The sequence below is a fragment of the Melospiza georgiana genome, chromosome Z (assembly GCF_028018845.1).
Source record: "Melospiza georgiana isolate bMelGeo1 chromosome Z, bMelGeo1.pri, whole genome shotgun sequence".
In the NCBI taxonomy this organism is placed as follows: Eukaryota; Metazoa; Chordata; class Aves; order Passeriformes; family Passerellidae; genus Melospiza; species Melospiza georgiana.
This window is the reverse complement of record NC_080465.1, coordinates 73,715,095-73,734,725: the sequence shown is the minus strand read 5'-3', so window position 1 is coordinate 73,734,725 and position 19,631 is coordinate 73,715,095. Positions and strand designations below refer to the sequence as shown.

The 19,631-nt window shown below is 52.7% G+C and overlaps 2 protein-coding genes across 3 annotated transcripts in view; one reads left to right on the top strand and one right to left on the bottom strand.

Annotated features, from left to right (window-relative positions):
* Window positions 1–17,348, bottom strand: part of ATOSB (atos homolog B) — a 38,670-nt gene extending 21,322 nt beyond the window's left edge. Inside the window, exon 1 of one of the 2 annotated variants that reach the window (XM_058043673.1) lies at window positions 17,274–17,348. The gene's annotated coding sequence lies outside the window, so the exon portion shown is untranslated. Of the gene's footprint in view, window positions 1–17,269 lie in introns of both variants that reach the window. The other variant, XM_058043674.1, reaches the window with a different exon arrangement.
* The window catches only part of LOC131096260 (basic proline-rich protein-like), a 30,236-nt gene extending 12,731 nt beyond the window's left edge, over window positions 1–17,505 (top strand). The window contains exons 2-4 of the mRNA XM_058044578.1: window positions 15,495–15,674; window positions 16,354–16,545; window positions 17,016–17,505. Coding sequence (XP_057900561.1) covers window positions 15,495–15,674; window positions 16,354–16,545; window positions 17,016–17,505 — 862 coding nt within the window. The remainder of the gene's footprint in view (window positions 1–15,494; window positions 15,675–16,353; window positions 16,546–17,015) is intronic.
* Window positions 17,506–19,631: the final 2,126 nt, after the last annotated feature.

The window sequence follows — 19,631 nt, the reverse complement described above, 5'->3', positions numbered from 1 at the left end:
TGCTTCTCCCTGGACTTCTAAATTTTTGATCCTCACTATGTATACACAGAGCCTCTTTTCTCAGGACAACAAAACACAAGTTTTTGCCCCGTGGCATCTTTATGGGCTCCAGCAGCTTCCTCTGCACAGCAGCCCTTCTCTCATCAGGATGTTGCAGTACTTCAGGTCCCTTCTAGGGAAGCAGGAGGAAGATCCCTAGTGCTCAGCACGTGTCAGCAGAGCCAACACCATGGCCACAGTGTCACTGAGGCCACAGCAACTGGGCAAGCTCCTGAACTGAACTCAGCAGCCACAAGCAGGATGGACCTGGCAATTTAAATGCACATGCTTAAATCAGCCTACCACCACTGAAAAGGTGGGCTTGTCTACAAACTCTGGGAGCCCCTGAGAGAGCAGTAACAAACCTGTGTGAGCTCTTGGGCATGGTCAGCTCCCTAACATGGTCCCCAAGCACACAGGAAGCTGAGGGACTGCCCTACATCCAGTTAAGCAGCTGGGGACTGATCCAATTTGAGCCAGACTGACTGACTTTTGAGCCAGACTTTCCTGCCACACCCTTATTTGTGACTAACAGAGGGATAACATCCCATCTGCAACACTCCTCTCCAGCTGGGATGGGAAAAGGAGCAGAGCAGAGACAGCCAAGCTCTTCTTAATTCTGACATCTTTCCCAGACCAAGGGGAACTCTTGCAAGTGCCTCATGCTCCCCTTCTGCAGTCCAGGTGGCTGAAGAGAGTGGCAGAGTGTTCACCTAAAATACAGTGAGAAGACTCTGCTGTCTTCAAACAGCGCATTCCAGGTCAGCAACCTGGAACTACCAGCAGAGAGGAGCTCAGTTATCCACCTTATGCTTGTTTTTGGCAAGCTTCTGTAGCACAGGTGATGCCAAAGGACAGGGTGAGAAGAGAGGATTTGGAGCAACAATAGGTGAAGGAATTCAAGCCTTCTCAAAGTCAATCCAAAGCAGCAACTCATCCATGAACTTGATGCTTCTGCTGAAACAGTTCCTGGTTAATGAGACAGATAACACAGAGAATGACCCCAATAATAGGCTGGCTACCAAGCTGAGCAGATGTTTGGGTTTCTGACAGCACCAAAACAAGTCCCCCTTCTCATGCAGCTCTGTGCTCCCACAGTCTTGCCCTTCTAGTGCTTGAAAAAGTAGAGAATCCTCTGGGCTGCTAACTTAGGTGGTGGCTGCAGAGACCCTCATTGGATACTAACTGGAATCAGCTTTCATCTCCCAGACAGAGCCTAAACAGTCCTTGCTCCAAAAGATCACATCTGAGGTCAGCTGATCCAACATAAAGATCAGAAATTGAATTACTTTAAATAAAATCAGATGGGGGAGCACACCTGTGCCAGCGGATGGAGCTGAATGGCCAAATGCCTGATAAGCTGGTACTTAAAACCTGAAAGTTTTAAGGACTAGACCACTAAACCACATTTTTCCATATGTCTTAGATGGACTAGCTGGATGGCTCATCCCATCCAAAGCTCAAGATGGAAACTACCTGTGTCCTCTCTTCATCTTGCTGCAGGAAGGGAAGCAGACGTTTCTGCCATCCTTCTTTTCCCTAGCTCCTTCTGCTGGACCGTCTGCTGCTGTGCCCCATGGGACACCCTGAGCAGACAACATTAAGAAGAGGGGCTTGGAAACCAGCTAGAATTGGGCTTTCCTGCTCAGCTCCACATGAAAAATCCAAGTCTAGTTCAGGTGGTAAGAAGCTTCCTCTTCTGTTGAGGCAAAACGTCCCTGTAGGCACCAGAGTCGCTCCTCTTCCTCATTTTGGAAAGATCCTCCCTTACAGGCACTGCCTTTTATCCTCTGCTGCCTTCACCAGCTCTGAGCAGGCTGGAGAGGCCTGCCCAAGTTCTGGATACACCAAAGGTGCTGCTTATTCAGGTGTCATGCGTGGGTCAGCTGTAAATGCAATAAGGGGGAGGGAAGGAGGTGGAGCAAAACCAAACCACCCAAAAATCTCAGGGAGAAGGTATCCAGCCTTGTGTTCAGACACTATTTACCCCAGGATACAGTTCCAGTTTTCACCTGGTCTTAAAGCTCTCCACTAAGTTGTTCTCACTCACTTTCACAGTTTCTTTTCTCTCTGCCCCACTTCCAGCAGGGAGCTCAAAGGCTGCTGCCTCCCAGCAAAAGGGTCTCCATGACCTTTGTAATTCAACACACTGGGAAAGGCTCAATCAATTCCCTCTATTCCTAGGCCAGCACAGACCTTAAAAGCCCTCTTTGTTCCTGATACAAACCCTATCCCACAATCATGGCTTAACCCTTAGAGCACTGCCTCAAATGAAGAGAGTTTCACAGAAGCAAGGTGGATTGCAGCATCCAGGGAAAGCTGGACCTACCCTCCACTTACAAAAGAGCTGTACTGAAAATCTGCTGGTGGCTTGAAGGAAGCACCAAATACACACAACAGGGTGGGAGGGATGCCTCTGGCCATGCTCATCATCATTACAAACTACTGTGCCTCACACTGCTGCAACAACACAGGCAGGTTTTGGGCTTGCACTTCTTTATAGTCACCTGGTTTTGCTCTGCCTGCCCTCAGTTCAGCAGATTTACTACAAAACACGCTCCATGCATGCAGATTTGGAGTTACACAGAGAAATAGGGATGAGGAAGGAAACAGCTGGGATTGGGCACCTCCATTGTCAGTCTTCCAAGGACTCTTCTGTCCCCAGGTAGAGCCATTGCTCCATGACCAGGAGCAAATCAGAGCCTGCAAGGGATGCCAGGCTGTTACTACACAGCCTGCACACAGATTCTTGCCTCGTCTGAGACAAGCTCAGACCCACATCCAGACCAGCAGCCCAAAGTCACAAGCTAGGGAAGCAGTACTACGGGACTGTGCATAATGATACACCCTGGACATAGGAATGCAGAGGACATGGAAGGTACAGCCACGTCTCACTTCCTAGCATGATCCCTGGCACAGGAAACGGCAGGATGGAGCAAGGGCTGCCAAAATCGCCAGCTCTGCAGCTGGAACAGAGCTGCCCAAGCACATCCTGAAACACCAGTTCCATGGCAGACAGAACCAGCTTGTACCACTGTAACCCAAAATATCACCCCCAGCAGACAGGATGGGGTAGGGCCACCTTGCAGCACCCTAAAATGCCATTTCCTATCAGCTGCTGTAACTTCCCCTCTGCCCCCTTCTGGTCCTGCTCCACCCCCTTCCTTCTCCCCAGGCTTCAGGGAAACTGAGTCACAGCATGCTGACCCTGCCCTGAGGAAGGAGATGGGTGGGCAGCCCCCAGCCCCTGGCACAGCGTGGGGAGTGGAGCAAGAGTGGTACCGAGACCTCTGAGAACCCCAGTGATGGGGAGGGATTAAAAAGTACCCACATATTCTACATCAAGCAGTTTTCCCAATTGTCAATCTCCTCTGTTCCCACCTCTCCTAAAGCGGGAGTTGGCCCCAGTCGGCTGCTGGCCATACACACTGCACCCAGCTCTCTGGGCTACACAACCTGACCCATGTGCTCTCTGACACCAGAGGGGACCAACATATGCAGTAACTTAGCATAGCCCAGAAAATAAAAAGAAAAAAAAAAGAAAAAAAAGAGACCCAGATATAGTGTTATAAATCAGAAGAGTGCTGTAGGTCTCAAAAGGCTGGTAGGGCACTAGATACTTCATTGAGAACAAGTAATGGCATTCTCTACCTTAAAAGATCCATGTGTTTGAGTAAAGACTTGATACTCTGGTCCAGCTCTAGGAGTTGGTAGGCTTCCAGGTACTGACCTCAGGCTCTCTGTTTTTGTCACACACCTACAGAAACCCTTTTGAGGGCCTGCTAACCACTAAAGCTTCCCATGACCAGGTCTACAGCAGTGTACACCCACAGCAGACCCTTTGAAATCCCTGACTGGTGGAGTAACAAACCACCACTCATCTATCTGCCTGGGAGACAGATAACTTAAAGATTTGTTAATTCAGGCTCTGGGTCAGATATATCACGAATGTTATTAAAGTTATGGTTTCTTGACTATGTTTCTCAAGATTGCAGTGAGGTCAAGAGCCCAACATTGCCCAGTTCAGCTGGGACAAAGAATGGGAAAACTGAACTCAAACTGCAAAAAATGCACAGCTATTACACACTGCTCATCTGTAAGTCTCCTGGCATCTTTTCTCAGGCTTCTGTCTTCTTGATTGCCTTGCTCCACCTTCCTGGGGACTCTCTGAAAACTGACCCTTTCACCCCTCCCTGGGGAAGTGGGTTAAGGTGGTATTTGCTGTTATTGTCATGCAAAGCATAACATTATTGCAATACCCTTGCCTAGCTCTATCTCCCAGGACAACATAATACTAGATGAAATTCATTATCCTCTATCCCTTTATGGTACTATCTTTTAATTTCTCTGTTAACACACATGAGAGACGTATCGAGTTTCAGGCCAGCTCACTCCAAAGGAAATTCTCAAATTCTCTCTTGCCTTACAGGGATTTGCAAAAATGATTCCTCTTCAGTACCAAAAAAAACCCAAACCACCATCAAAAAGTAATTAAAAAACCCCAACCCACAAAAAAAAAAAAAAAAAAAAAAAAAAAAAAAAAAAAAAAACGAAAACCTACACTCCAAAAATAGCACTTGAAGGTTCACTTAAGGACAGAATTTGCCTTTTCTCTCCAGACCACCACTTTGGTCAGACCTTTCCCAGGCTCTGGAGGGCAGCATTCTCACTGCTGCTCAAACAGCTTCATCAGCAATGTTTGGAGTCCTGTAGCGAGGAAGCTTTTAGGGTCACATGCCTGTTCCTTCCCAAAAGTGCCCAGTACACCAACACAGGAATTTCCTGGTAAACTGTTCCTCCTTGCTTCCAGCCTCTGCTACAAGGGTGGCCTCTGATAGCAGCCTTCCTCCGGAAACATCACTGCCTTTTGCTCAGTTACTCCAACACTGTCATATTGTGGGGAAACAGAATTAAACAGCTGAAATCTGTAATAAATCATTCCTACTGAGCTGCCAGGGAAATTGCTGCACAGAAGAAAGAGAAGAGCTGTAAGTCTGTTTCCTCAACAAATCTAAGCCACAAAACAGCCTTTGGTTACAGGGAAAAGGCACAGCAGCAAGAGGACCACTTTCAGGGTGGCAGATTAATGCCACCAGTTTTTCTGTTCTCTCTCTCCATATTTATTACAAGGCCAGAACAGATCATTGCAAATACCTTAAGATCCCAGACTGTCAGCCTAGGAAAGAGGCTGGCAGACCTAGATGAAAAGCCTGAGAATATTCTAGTTCCTCAAAAACAGCTTATATTTTTAGCTTTTGCTGCTGTTAAAAGACGAATTGAAAACAAAGCTCAGACTCCCTACTTGATGCCATAACTGCTTTATTTTGCTGGCAGCCACAGCAGAGAGGATCTTGAGAATTACGCCCTTTGTCCACTGCTGGCCCAGCTATGCTAATCTCATCAGCAATGCAAACGCTGGTATAGAAAGGGCTGAGTGGCAGTGCTGGCCTGACAGCTCCAGCAGCGCTGACTGGCAATAAGCAAACCCTGGTATATGGCATCCAGGCATTTTCTCCCAGCCTGAGTGGAGCTAAGGGTTGGCTCTTGCAAGCCATTCTTCATGCATCTTCCAGAAAATCTGTGCAGCACAGCTGGACCCAGCCACCCTCTCACAATTTAGGGAATGCAGGCAGAAACACCCACAGGGTCGAAATTTCCACTTGATCTCACTGATCTACCACCTCTCTGGTGAAATCCCCACCACTCTTCCCACAGCAGCAGGATGCAGGTTGGTCCTGATGTCCCACGGGGCACTGACCAATTCTTCAGAGTAACACCGCTCAGGATGGTGTCCCCACCTGATTACCAGTAATTACTTGCCTCAGGTAATGGCAGAGGCAAAGCAAAGCAGCATGGAACCCACACAGTACTTTCCCAGCTTCAACACCATGGCTCAGCCAGGAGGAAATCTCTCTCGGCTGCCTCTCCCTAAATGCTTATTCCAGCACTGCCTATCTCAACTCCTCTCCAAATTGGCAGCAGAGTATATGACCCCACTACCTTTGGGCTTTTTTGGTACTTTGTGCTTCAAACTGTGTAGTATGAAGAGGTAAGACAGAAAAAGGGGGGCAGCACTTCATGGCTGTAACTCATGGGGTCACAGTGCCCAAGAGATTGAACCTTGGGCAGCAATCTTGGCAGGCAAGGTGTTTACAAATGATAAAAGAGAAAACATTCTCTAGCCTAGAAAATGGCAATTCCCACCCCAACACACACATTTGACACCACACCTCTCATGTGCTGGGCTCTGCATCACTCCATGATATTCCATAGCACATCTTGGGGCCTTTGTCCAGAGGAAAGATGAGAAACCACTGGCTGTGAAAGTGGCGTCAATGGGAACTACAGTGTGACCCAATGGACTTTTACCATGCTCTGCCACCACCTGCACCCACAATATAATGTAACACCAACTCTCACACCAAGTGCTGAAGGTCACATACATGGAAAGCAGTCCTCAAGCTGCTGACCCAAAGCTGCCTTCAGTGTCAGGTACTACAGTCCCAGATTCCTCCATAGGAAGGAAGCTCCAGCCTTCAGTGCAGAGGCAAGCTGCTCTCCTCTGAAAGCAGAAGGAACCTGTTGGCAGTGAGAGGGAGGAAACAGACTGCTGTCCATGGGAGGCTTTCCCAGAGGCTCCATGTTCCAGGTTCCACCTCCTTGTTTGCTCTCCCTTGGGAACACCAGAGTCTGGAGTCCAGGGAATATTGTGCAAACAAGTCTAGACTGTTCAGGAGTTTTAAGATTACTAAAACTGCAGAACTGGAGAGGAGTGGGCAGTCCATGCAGATCTTACAGTAACCTTACATCACAGAAGGACACTAGGGCAGACTGGAAAGGGTGAAATGGTTTTCAGGGCAATACATGAGGCCTTGTACCCTGGAAAGGAGGGCTCACAGCTCAGGCAAGGATTATGACATTTGTGCATACAGGGCTATTTGAGTAGCTCACGGGCATCCTTTCCCATCCATTTTTGACTGAACACCCTAGTCCCAGACAGACTCTGGCCACAGGCAGCAGAGCAGTGTGTGCCACCCCATGGCAAGCCCACACAAACAGCCTCCATACATCTCCAAGGGCATTGTTTCCCTCTCACTCTGGGCTGGGCACAGAGCTGTGGGCAGGGTGCTGTAGCTCGCTGCCAGCAGTGACCTTTGAGAGGTGTAATGAGAGAGGTTTACAGCTCACACAGCCATCCATGTTGACACGAGCAAGCTGCGCTTGCCGCCAGCAGGTCCTTTTCCCTGGCTTACATCCAGGCCTTTAGGCATATCATGGATGACAGGTCAGGCCTCAGTCACACTCACACTATGGCCAGGCTGGAAATGGCTTCCTGAGCCATTCCCTCTGCTAGTGAGTGCATGATTGCCCCTTCACCAACAAGAGCCAGCTCTCTCAACAGTACCTGGTAAGGGGTCTACCCAAAGGCAGCTTCAAAAATGTTTAAATTCTCTTTTGTCTGCCCCAGAGGACGGTCTCAGACCATATCAGAGGGGTCACAAGAGTGTCTGCTCTCCCTGAGTACAGATACCCTGGAGCAAGGCAAACTGGCTGTGCAAGGTGGACAGAACAGCACAGCACAGGGCCAGGCATCCTGGGAAGGTGCAGTCATGGCTGGAGCCACTTATGTTGATTAACTGAGGATAAGCAAGGGCAGCAGAATTACTTGCTTTCTACCATGGTACAGTGAGAGGGATCAAGAGACTGGTTTGTTCCTGGCTGGGCCTGCTCTGCAGCTCAGGGCTTCAAAACAAACAGGTCTAAGTGGGAGCTGCCTGCCCACACCCCAGTAAGGGGTGAAAGAGGGGAGAAGATGGACAAAACACCCCTGACCACTCACCCCGAGGCTGCTGCCAGAGGAGAACAGCTCTAGATGCCAAATTATCAGGCAGGAGTTCAGGGGTGCCAAGCCCAGCTGGAACTGGGCTGCACTGAGGGCTGTGGCACCTTCCACATTTGCCTGACTGCTTTCCTGCCCTATCAGTGACACTGCCAGTGGCAAGTCACCATAGCAATACCCTCCAGCATGCTCCCCTGTCTCTGTTCCCCTTTGCTTGTCCTCTCCCCACTGCCCCACACATGAAACACCCAAAAGCTTCAACATACTCCTAAAAGGCAGCACCTTCACCAAGGAAGGAAAGGGGGTACATGTGGAAGCCCAGTCCCACAAGCCCTCATCCCTGCCCACCTCAGGAGCAATGACCCTACTCCAGATTCAGGTGCATTGCGCCCCACCTTGTCTATTCTCAAGGCAAGGCACAGGAGAGCCACACTGACAGATTTGGGGAATCTGTCTTTTTAACTGCATCTCCTTCGTGCTGTGGCAGGCAGGGGTGCTTCAACATCCTCACCTGTCCCACAGGGCCTGCTCCATGGGGGTGTCATGCAGCTTCTCTTCAGTCCAGCCCAACACAGCTGCCTGCAGGTCAGAAAGCCCCAGGAGCTCTTTCGACACTGCAGTAGCACCAGATCTAATGGAAATGGGGGCCTCAGACTCTTCTTGCTGCATCCTGGCAGGTATCTCCCAAGCCTCTGCTCTCCAGTTCCAGTTTCCACTTCAGGGAGGTCTGTACTGCTGCATCAAACCTCACTGTGGCTTGAATCAGAGACAGGATCCTGCTTTGTTTCTTGCCTTAAAAACTCTCCCCTACCATTGCTACATGCCACTAAACAGTTACCCAGCCTGGATGGTAAGCAGAGTTCTCTTCCATTTCACCTCTCTCACACAGGCACAAGACAAAGACAAAGGACTCTCTTGAACCACACTCAGGAGTGATATCTGTCAATATCTTTCACCGTGTAAATTCAACAACTTAGCAGACAAGCAAAAAAAAATAAAACAAACCCAAACTTCTAAAAGCTCTGCTTCTCTCTCTGTTCTGCCCTTTCCCACAACCAGTTACATCACTTGAGGGTTATAGCCGAAGCTAGCAAAGCCTCGGTCCTGATCCAGGATGAGTCATGGAGCTCCGGAGGCCGTGCAACTTCCTTCTGATACCATCAACCATGCCTTACACAGCTAAAAATAAAGATGGGCCAAAACTGCAGAGCCACATCTTGCCTCAACATGAAACTCAGCAATGCTCAGCACTGCTGAAAAATTACCTGAGCAGGTAGAAACCAAAAAGTGCAGGGAAGCCAAAAGTCTTGGGTGTACCAAGAAGGGAGAGGGCAGGAGGCCCCACCCTGTGCCACGCTGGAGGATGGTGGTGGCAGATGGCAAACAGCCATCCAACCATGCAGAGATGGCCAGAACCAGGATCCCATCTCACTCAGCTGTGGGCTTTGGACTATTTCCACACCTAGAGGTTGTGTGGAAGACTGTTTTCAGCAATGTAAGTTCCCATCTGAGACAACAGGAATCAACTGCTGCAAAAAGAAGGATGCACATTTCTGGCAGGAAAACAGCAGACTGCTTCCCACCGGGCAAGACATGGGCATCTGCAAAGCAAGGTCCAAGGGATGTTCAGAGCTAAAGGTTAGAAAAAGGAGTCACAGATACAGCTGAGATGGGTTAGATGTTGAGGTAAGTGAGGAATTCAGAGTTCTTCCTAATCCCTGGAACACTGCGCACAAGCAAAATCTTCACACATGATGATATGTGATTCTCACACAGATCTTAGCAGGAAGCCGTAGGATTGCACACAAATAAGAGCTCAGAGGGACACCAGCAATGTTCAGAAACCTAAAATAGCCTCAGCAGATGATCCTCTGCTCCATTCTTGGGAGCAGCAAGAACTGAACAAGGATCCAGCTGTCCCAACACTCCCATGAACGGGATCTTTGAATGCCCAACCTATTTGCAACAGAGATGGTTGGGCAAATAGGGGATTCCTTGCATAACTCCAGTGCCAATATCCACAAGGAACCCAGAGCTCCAGTTCTGAAGGAGGAAGCAGCATTTTCTTGTGGTTTTCAGTGGAAAGATGATCTAGTGCTACATCAGCTGGTCAGACTCTGGGGCAAGGGCAGCCTACACACACCAAGAGAAGGCTGGAGGATGTTAGGCTGACTGCTCTCTGTTGAAGATATAAACTCCACTTTGCCCAGCAGTTAGGTATCCCAGCACAGGGTTCCATCCCATTCCCAAGAGAGGCACTGCAATTCTGTCCACGGGTCTGCAAGTTGTGTCAGTTTCCAGACTACCACCAGCTGCACTAAATAGAACCAAAATTGCTAATTCAGACCAAATATAAACACACTGATATCACCTGGGTAAGGTGATATATGAACCAGAGAACAGCTTCATGCTGTGGCCAAGCAACAGGAAAAGCTGCTGCTTTACACATAAATGGGAGATTTGCTGTCCATTAAGATATTAAGCTAACTGGTTATCAAGGAGGGGTGGGAGAAAACTGGATCAAATACTATGCCAGAGGGGTGTGGGGCACTGGCAGAGGTGGCTCGGAAAAGCTGTGGATGTCCCATTTCTGGCAGAGTTCAAGGACAGGTTGGATGGGGCCCTGAGCAACCTGGTCTCATGTATGGCTCCCCTGGCCCATGGCAGGAGGGTGGGGATGTGATCTTTATGGTCCCTTCCAAACCAAGCCTTTCTATGATTCTGTGCTCTGTGTTGAAATGGCCTTTGCCAAAGGCAGGGGAGGCCTGAGAGCATGCTGTGAACTTAGCTGACTGGAATCTACAAGCAGCTCCAGCAAAACTGAGAGAAAACCTTTTCTCTGGTCTTTGTCATGCCTCTCATCACTAAGAGAGATATAAAACCCCACCATGGAACAGGTATTAGTGAATGCCACAGCCCAGCTGGATAAAGGGGCCACTCTGCTCTCACTGCATTGTGTGATTGGTAATCTGCAGCACAGGGCACTGGCATGAGCAAAGGAGTTCTTCCTTCCTTCCTTCCTTCCTTCCACCTTCACAGGTAAATCTATCCTTGCATCACCCTCTGTGGGTGCCACTTCGGCATCAGGCTGAAGGATGAAATGGCCTGAAGCCCAGTTTCCAGCTGCCTCTGGATTGCTCCCAGCTTCCCTGGCAGGCACTTCAGAGGAAGAGCTGCAGAGCCTGGGCAGCTATGCATCCTAAACTATGTCTTCCTGATATATTCTCTCCTGGCCAAATCACACCTGAGCTCTGGGGTGAGAGAAGGGTTCATCCTGCCCTGCCAGAGGCACAGTCCTGATGAGGGCTCCCTTTCAGGTGAGAGCACACCGTGCAGGTGGGGCAAGCACTGCTGGATTCTAGGCAGGCACACAAGCATCCAGGGACAGGGCAGGAAGCCCACAGCTGCCTCAGGGTGCTCCAGGCTGGTTGCCTTGGACCAGGTAATATTTCTTGCCAGTGGCAATACAAAAACTGCTGGTCCTCCTAAAATACTTCCTCTGAGCCTCACACATCAAAGCCAAGCTACAAAATCCTGGGAAAATGCAGGAAAAAAACAAATGCTGCTAATAGAGAACATGATTACATCTGCCACAAGCTCTGGGTAAAGTCTCAGGTGGGTTCAGGTGAAGGACAGCAGGGCCTGCAGCTGGGAAATGCTCCCAATTCAATCCTGCTGGCATGCAGAAGGATGAGTGTGGCCAACAGCACAGACTGCAAGTTCCCAAGAACACATCACCCTTGAGCTCCCAACAACTGTGTGCAGGGTTCAACAGTCCTAGCAGCACTGGTTCCACACATCCAGGTTCCCTTTGCCATGCTGACAGCCAGGTGGGATGCAGGAGCACTCAAAAAACTTTGGCTGTGGGAGAACCTCACCTGGGTGATCTCTACCTTACAGAGCTATCCCTGTGATCCAAGGGGAGAAGAGCACAGAGTTCCCTGTTTCTTCACACAGCCCTGATGAGACAAGGGAAATCAGTGATGTTTGAATGTTGCTAACCTCGGTGTAGGGCTGAAGCAGACAGAGAAGGCAGCTCTCAGCTGTCAGCCCTCGCAGTCTGGCCTTGAGGTTGCTTGTTCTGGCTGTCCTGGGTCACCTGGAAAGACAAGTCCACACGCACAGGTTCAGCTGGAACACTGGGTGGGCAGTAACTGCTCACCCAAGCTAAGTGAGTTAGTGGCCCGTGCACAGAAGCAAGAGACCCCAAACACCCCACCAGCTCAAAGATCCAGCACATCTTTTACCAGTGCTGAGGCTGCCCCTCCAGCTGCAGCCCTGACTCCCTCCTGGCTTCCACTACCCCCAGTTCCCTGCACGACTCCAGGTGGGTGCACAGTTGGCCCTCCAGAGAGAGCTGCTAAGGTCACATCCATGATATCCCTGCCCAGATTTCAGTGGGAAATAAAGGCCTTTCTGTGCCTTTGGCTTTGTTCTTGTCCACCCACACAGCTGTAGGTTTCTCCAGCACACAGGCTCTGCTGTACTCGAGTGGGTGCGCTGGCATATGGTTTATCTGCAAGAACAGGCGCTGGCTGTGGTCCCCACAGGCCACCTGCTGAGCCACCCCATGGAGACACAGAGCCAGGGCAGGGAGGGACAAACTCCACTGCTGGAGAGACACCCCTCCCAACAACCCAAACAGACCAAGACAAATCCAACACCGCAGCGTTTCCCAGGCTACAGGGAAGGGAGAAAACGACAATTGCTTAATAGAAATCTCCGAGAAGCCTGCCAACACCATCACAAAGATGTTGTTTAAGTCTCCTCCCCAGGCTCCCAGTGCTTTAATTGCAGACCACTGGAGATCACACTTTGTGTGGGCTAGGTCCTCGTGCAGAGCAGGTCCTGAAAACCAGGACGGCATCAGGCTCCCCAGGATCAGGTCTGACCTTCCCCCGGCCGCAGGCATGATGGGCAAAAGCTGCTGTGAGGCAGTCCCTGCTCACAGCTTGATCATCCCCCCAGGCAACCACCCTGCAGCAGCACCAGAGCACAGCCCAGCACGACCAGAGCTGCTGTGCTGGGGAGCACAGCACTGCAGGCAGGCAGGCTGCCAGTGCCCCAGAAACAAACCTTCCCACCGTGGTGCAGGGAGGCAAGGCCACACCACCACACTGGGGCTTCAGCCCTTAAAACTGTCCTGAGGGCACCCAGAAAGTTTGTGCTTAATGACACCTGCACTAGCATCCCAGGAGAAGGCCCACCTGGAAATGGTACCAGCAAGGCACAAGGGCTATCAGTCTGGAGAGCTTGTAAGCAGAACAAGCCCCAGTAAAAGCAGCATGTGTAGACATAAATATACATATATAGAAAACCCTCCACCAAGTCCCTCCTCTAGCACACTGTCTTTCAGAGAAGGCTCAAAAGGCGCTAAGCCTGAGCAGTGACAAGAATTGCTTTGGACATGGCTGAAGTACTGCCACCCACATACTGCAGCAGCACAGGAAGCGATGGCAATGTATCTGACAGGGATGGGTTGAAAACACTACCCAGGAAGAATGCAATTACCCCAAATGGACTCAGGCCAGGAGATCTGGATTACCACCTCAGCTCTTGCATAAAGGGCTTTGCATCTTTGTTCACATCTCACAAGAATCTCAGCGTTGACTTCACCCCTGGCGCAGGACATGGATTTATTACTAAAAAGCACTTCCAGCTGAATCACTAACTTCCCATTTTGCAGCACACAGGACTCCTTTGAAGGTTTCCCATACAAGTATTGTTCTACCATCGTGCTGCTTGGCTGGGGGGTTGTCCAGGCCACAGGCAAGTATGACTGCAACTGCACTGGCCAGTCCTGAAAAGGCTCTCTGAAATGCAGAGCATGTGAGCCCAGCTGCTCTTCATTCAGGATTCACAACCAGCTGAAGATGCAGAGGGAAACAGGGGGAAAACATGTTAATTGGCAGCTGGGTGTCTCCAGCAAGGGAGACTGTGAAAGAGAGGGGCAAAGCCAAAGGGAGGATGAACAGAGACACTTCATTGTTAAAGAAAATAATTTTTAAAGCAGGCCTCAAACTTCGTGAGAGCAAGTTCTCTGGAGGTTATATTCACCTGGCTCACTTGATCACAAGCAATTCGTCATGAAATAACAAAGAAGTGAGCTGGTCAGAAAATAAGCTCCAAGGAGCAGAGGTGCCAGGTACTGCAGACAGAAGCAAGGATCAGAAACATGGCAACATGGTATTACCAGGACACAGAGACCCACACAGTTCCCTGGAAGAAGGTGGTCCCTGGCAATTATGCAATGTGGAGAGATGCAAGGCAAAAGCCTCTCAGAGAAGACTCTCACAAAGTAACCTGCAACAATCTCACTAAGTAACCTGCAACAAACCATCTGCCAGCATACAAATATCTCCTTTCAGGATTTCTCCCATGCTGCCCTTCACATCTGTCCTGTTTCAAACCCAACTCATTAATTCCTCCAGCTACCAAAGCCTCTGATAATTTGATTACAGCTCCATTGACAGCGTGCTGAGGACACCACTTTTCTAACCATATGGCTTCACTTTCTCCTTTCTTGTCTGTGGTCACATACCCACCAACAACAGGTTTTCTTATTCTGCATCAGGAAGTGTCCTGGCCCCCAGGCATGGTGCATTTCCACACAGCACACGATGGTGCCACCCAGATCTAGAAGAGGACAAACATGGGCAGGCCCAGAGCAGTAAGAACACATAAAGGACTTGGGAAGAGCCAAGAGTTTTTGACTTTGAAGACTCAGATCAATAATCATCCCCTTCAATCACCCTCAGACTCAAAGAGCAAAGTTTGGGTATCTCTGGCCTCTGGTACTCAGCACACTCATGCAGAAATGTGCCAGGGCAAGCAGCCTGTAGCAGACAACAAAGAGGAACACCAGGGGCAAAGATGTGCTCCTCTGCCCTCACAGGTCCCTTGAACATAGGGAGGGAACTTCCTCCTCCTGCTCTGCATGCTCAGAGAGAGAAGAGAGCTGAGGGCAGAGAGGCTGAGAAAGCTCAGCACCAGCCGAGTGGGGGTGTAGGGGCTGCGCCTTCATCTGATTTGGAGTGAAAGAGCAGCCCTACCAGTAAAATTTAAATTATCTATAACTCCCTAAAGGCCACTTCTGGAGAGGGCAAACCTGAAAATTAGAGCATGGAGAGCTGCTCTGCACAACTTGCTGCAAAAGCAGGGAAGCAAGAGAACTCCTCAGCAAGCTGTGCCTCTGAACAGCAGAGTTCCCACAGTACAGAGTGACCCCACCAGCTTTCAAACTTTCAGTGGGTAAGAAACCTCTCACAAGGGGAACAGAAACAAGGCAGGCGAGTGGCACAGCTGAAACAGCCCCAGCACTGCTCCAACTGTGGCTGGACCTCAGTCCACGAGCCCAGCTCACCAAGGGCAACAGCTGTACAGCTATGGTGACAGCAGGGCTCTGCTGTCCTGACCACGCCAGACTCCATGGAAAGGGACATGTCCAGGCCCCACTGGAGTCAGCAGCAACCCAGTGTTATGGTTAAGTGTTATGGGAGCAGGGGCTGGAGGTCAGGCGAGGGCAAGCGTTGACTCCCTGGCAACAAACACTGTGGCAGCAGCGTCCCTCGGAACCAGCCCCGTCCAAACCCTCATCCCTGCCCGCTGCCCCCAGGGCCCTGCCCCAGCGCGGGGACTCCGTGCTGGGACAAGCAGAGCCCCGATCAGCGCCCCGCCACTCACGCACGCCGAGACCCGAACCGCGGGAATTGCTGCTGGGAAACAAGGCGGTGACCAGGCTTTACAGGATGACTTCATTCTCCCCGTCCTCAACCCAAAGCCCGGCCCTGCAAAAGTAACTCCAGCACTATCACATTGGGAGTTTTCTTCGGTGTCACCTGCCGGACCTTGTTCAGCTCCTCGTGCTACCAAGCTTGCCAAGACACTGCGTTGTGTCAGGGTTCAAGCCTGCTACACTCTCCACAATCTCCCAGCTTCCCCTCTTTGCTGATGTCAACAGACAGGACACAGGGAGAGGGCAGGTCTGTAAGCAGATCTATGCTTGTCTGATGTTTTTAAAAAGGCAGTGAGTGGAAATTACTTTTAAAATTTAAATTTAGAGCACAACATTCCTCTACCATACATTTTCCACAGCAGCTGCAAATTCCACACTCCTTCTTTCAAAGAAAAATAATAAAAGGAGTGTGGAAACCCCGGAGGCGTGTGGCCCTCGTACTGATGGATTCACGGGTGGGTTGTGAGCAAGCCCACCTCCCCAGCACCCACCACGCAGCCATTCCTTCTGACTTCCCTAACAGGCCACCTTTCCAAACACGACACCCGGGCTGCCGAGCGCACGCCGCCTGCGCGATTTCTGTATAAAAACCCGCAAAACGCTTGAAAATCTGGCTAGGTCGGCAGCAGCTGATTTCGGGTGGGTGAGTGGCCTCGACGGGCCCTTCCGCCCGCGGCTGGCTGTCACCAGAGGGCGGCGGATGCCGGGGTTCACATCCGCCCCGCCGCCCACCCCGCAGCCCCGCGCCGGGGCCTGCCGAGGGACCCCCGGGGCAGGTGCCGCCCGAGGCGCGCCCCCCGCGCCCCCGGGGTACGGCCCCACCGCCGCGGGCCCTTCCGGGGACAGCCCACCGCGTTCCAGCTGGGCTGGAGCTGATGCCGCGGGAGGAAGAAAAAGAAGAGGAGGAGGAGGAGGAGGAGGAGGCCCCACCGTGCGGGCAGAGCTGCAGACGGGCTGTCCCTGCCCATGTCACAGCGCAGAGGACGTGGCCCTGGTGGGCGAGACCAGGGGCAGCGCAGCCTCCCTAAGCTGCCGGGGAATTGGTAGCCAGGATCGGGGACACCCCGCAGCAAAGCTTGCGCCTCGTTTCGGTCCCTCTCGCCTGCCCCCACACCTGCCTCTGCCAGACACAGCCCTCCCGAAGCCTCGGTTCCCCCGGGCGCCACCCTCTACCCCCGCCCCAAAGCCTCTCTGCGGTCACACCGCCGCCTGCCCCCCCGCCCCGGCACCTCCTGCCCCAGCCTCCGCCGGTGCCAGGCCCCTTGCTGGCCCAAGTGCCCCGGCTACAGCTCCCCACCTCGGTCACAGTGCCTCAGACTCACAGACCCCCATCCCGGCCATGATGTCCCCAGCTCAGAAACCCCCATCTTGGTCACGGTCCCCCCCCTCCCCCGCTCATAGTCTGCCACTCCGCTTACGGCCTCACCCATACTACCCGATCACGGCCCCTCCTGGTCGCGCCTCCCCCAGCTCCCGCTCGCCCCTGAGGTCTGGGCCCCCGGTCCCAACGGCCCTCCCGAACCTTCTGGAACCGGGGGAAGGCGGCGGAGATGGGGCGCACGAACCCCCTCGCACGCCGAACGGGCAGCCCATCCCCGCCGCAGCCCAGTCGTGCCCCGCGCCCCCCGGCCCTGCCCGTCGCGGCCCCGCCGGACCCACCAGCGCCCCCTCCGCCGCTGCCGCCGCGGCCCCGACTGTGCGCGGCTCCTCCGCTCCTTCCGGGTGTCTCTGGGGACACGCCCCCCGCGCCCGCCTCTCGCGCGCTGATTGGTGTTCGGGGCGGGGCAGGGCGCGGGGCGGGGCGAGTCGCGAAGCCGCGTGGCCAATGGGCGATGAAGCACCGCGCCCAGACCCCGCCTATAGCCCGCCCCCTCCACGTGCGGGAGTGTGATGACAGCGGGGAAGGGGCGGGCCCAGGCGGGGTGGCGTCTCATTGGCCGGCAGCGGCGATGTGGACGGGGCCAGGGTCGGCGTGGGGCGGGACTGCCGCCCCTGGCCCTGTGGGCTGAGGGGGGACCCCCGGCCCGCGGCGGGGCTGGCACGGCAGGTCCCACGCACGGCAGGTCCCACCCATGGGCACGGCATGGCTCACCCATGGCAGGTCCCACTCACGGCCACGGCGTGTCTCACCCACGGGCACGGCATGTCCCACCCACGGGCACGGCCCCACGGGCGCGGCATGTCCCACCCAGGACCACGGCATGTCCCACCCACAGCCACGGCCCCACGAGAACGGCGAGTCCCACCCCACGAGCACGGCATGGCCCCACGGGCACTGCATGGCCCCACGGGCACGGCGTGTTCCACCCCATGGGCACGGCATGTCCCCACGGGCGTGGCGTGTCCCACCCCACGGGCAGCCGTCTCATCCCTAACGCATCCCACCCCACAGGTGCCCCTGGCTCCACGGCATGTCCCACCGGTGCACACACCCACAGGCACAGCATGTCCCAGCCCCAGAATCACCCTTTGCCCAGCCCCACGCGTGTGACATGTGCCAGCCTCAGAGACGGCCCTCCCTGGCCATGTGGGTATGCCTTCCCCCTGTGAGGCCCCCTCCTGTGTCCCTTGCCTCATGACCCGAGTGGGGTCACTCTGGTGTTCCCCAGTCCCCAGGTGGTGCCCATGCCTGGCAGGCCGGGTCTGCCATCCTGGGCTAGGAAATAGCAGAGTCGGCCTGTGCCAGAGCCCACCATGGATGCTGGACCCGAGATACTGAAACACCCAGCAGCCGTGGGGCTCCTGGGCACTGCCACCTGCCTGTGGGGATGCCAGCAGGACCCACTGCCCCACGGGGAAGCAGCCCACAGCTCACCAGCCTGACCACCACGGGCCATTCAGGTCAGGGAAGAGATGCCTTGACTTCACCAATTTTGGGTGAAGTTCCGTAAAGATCAGTCCCCCCAGCTGACTCACCTCGCTCCTCAGAGAACTGCAGCTGCAACACCACTCTAAAAATAGTGGGGACCAGTATCGTCAAATGATAAATATAACCAAGATCTCGTCTTCTGACAGTGTTAGTGTGAACCTGCAGTGCACTGGCTGCTTAGTCCCAACGCTCCCCTCGCCTTGCTGCTGATCCTGTGGCATTATTTTCGGAAGTGCTGTCATGGATAAAGCTGTGCTGGTGCTGTCTGGGAATAGCCGTGAGCAGGACAGACGGTCCTCTGACAGCCGTGCCCTGCACGTGCCTCTCTGCAGGGAGAAATGGCAGCTCAGTGTCCTATGGACAGCTATGTGGCCATGGAGCAGCTGCCAACACAGGACCTCATCTCCTCCTGGGGCCTCAAATTGCTGCTCCAGGAGATTTCTTGCTAAATAACCCCTGGCTGTCCTCAGGTTCAGCTCACAAGCCACTAAAGGGTATTAAATGTATGGAACATTCTAATTTCTGAGTGTAATGAAAGGAACATGCAATTCTCCAGTGTTCCTAGTGACTTAGTTTCCACTGCCTCCTTCATGTGTGCAGTTGCTGGTGTCAGGAAGAGCCCAGGCAGCTCAGTTCCCCCACATGCCAACTTGTCCTTCACAGTGCAGGTTTCCTACAGACTTCCAGGGCAAAATTTAGCTTTTCTGCCTTTTGACCCTGCATGTCATCTCTGCTGAGCTCGCAAGAAGCTCTGGAGTCCAACCAGGAAGTCAGCAGAGGCCATGGAAACCAGGGATGGGCTGAAAAAGGCTCAGTCCCCATCACACAGATGCTTCCACAGGCTGTGTTTTCCAGTGTGAACTGGCTGAAATGAGTTCACAGTTAAAAAATAGTTAATGAACCTTTATTGGCATGAACAGGAACTCAACTGGAACAACTTCAGTCAAAGCTGAACCCACTGTGGAGCTGAATCAAAAAAATTTGCTGGTTCAGCTCCTTGGCTAGGGGGAAATATGGGCTCCTTTGTCCTTGACAAGAATAATACATTTCTGTTTATTGTGTGGGCAGTGAAGGATTAATAATATCCCAAGTTATTTACCTCCTGCTTTTGAGCGCTGAGGGTTTGTGAGCGATGTCCCTGCTGAGCA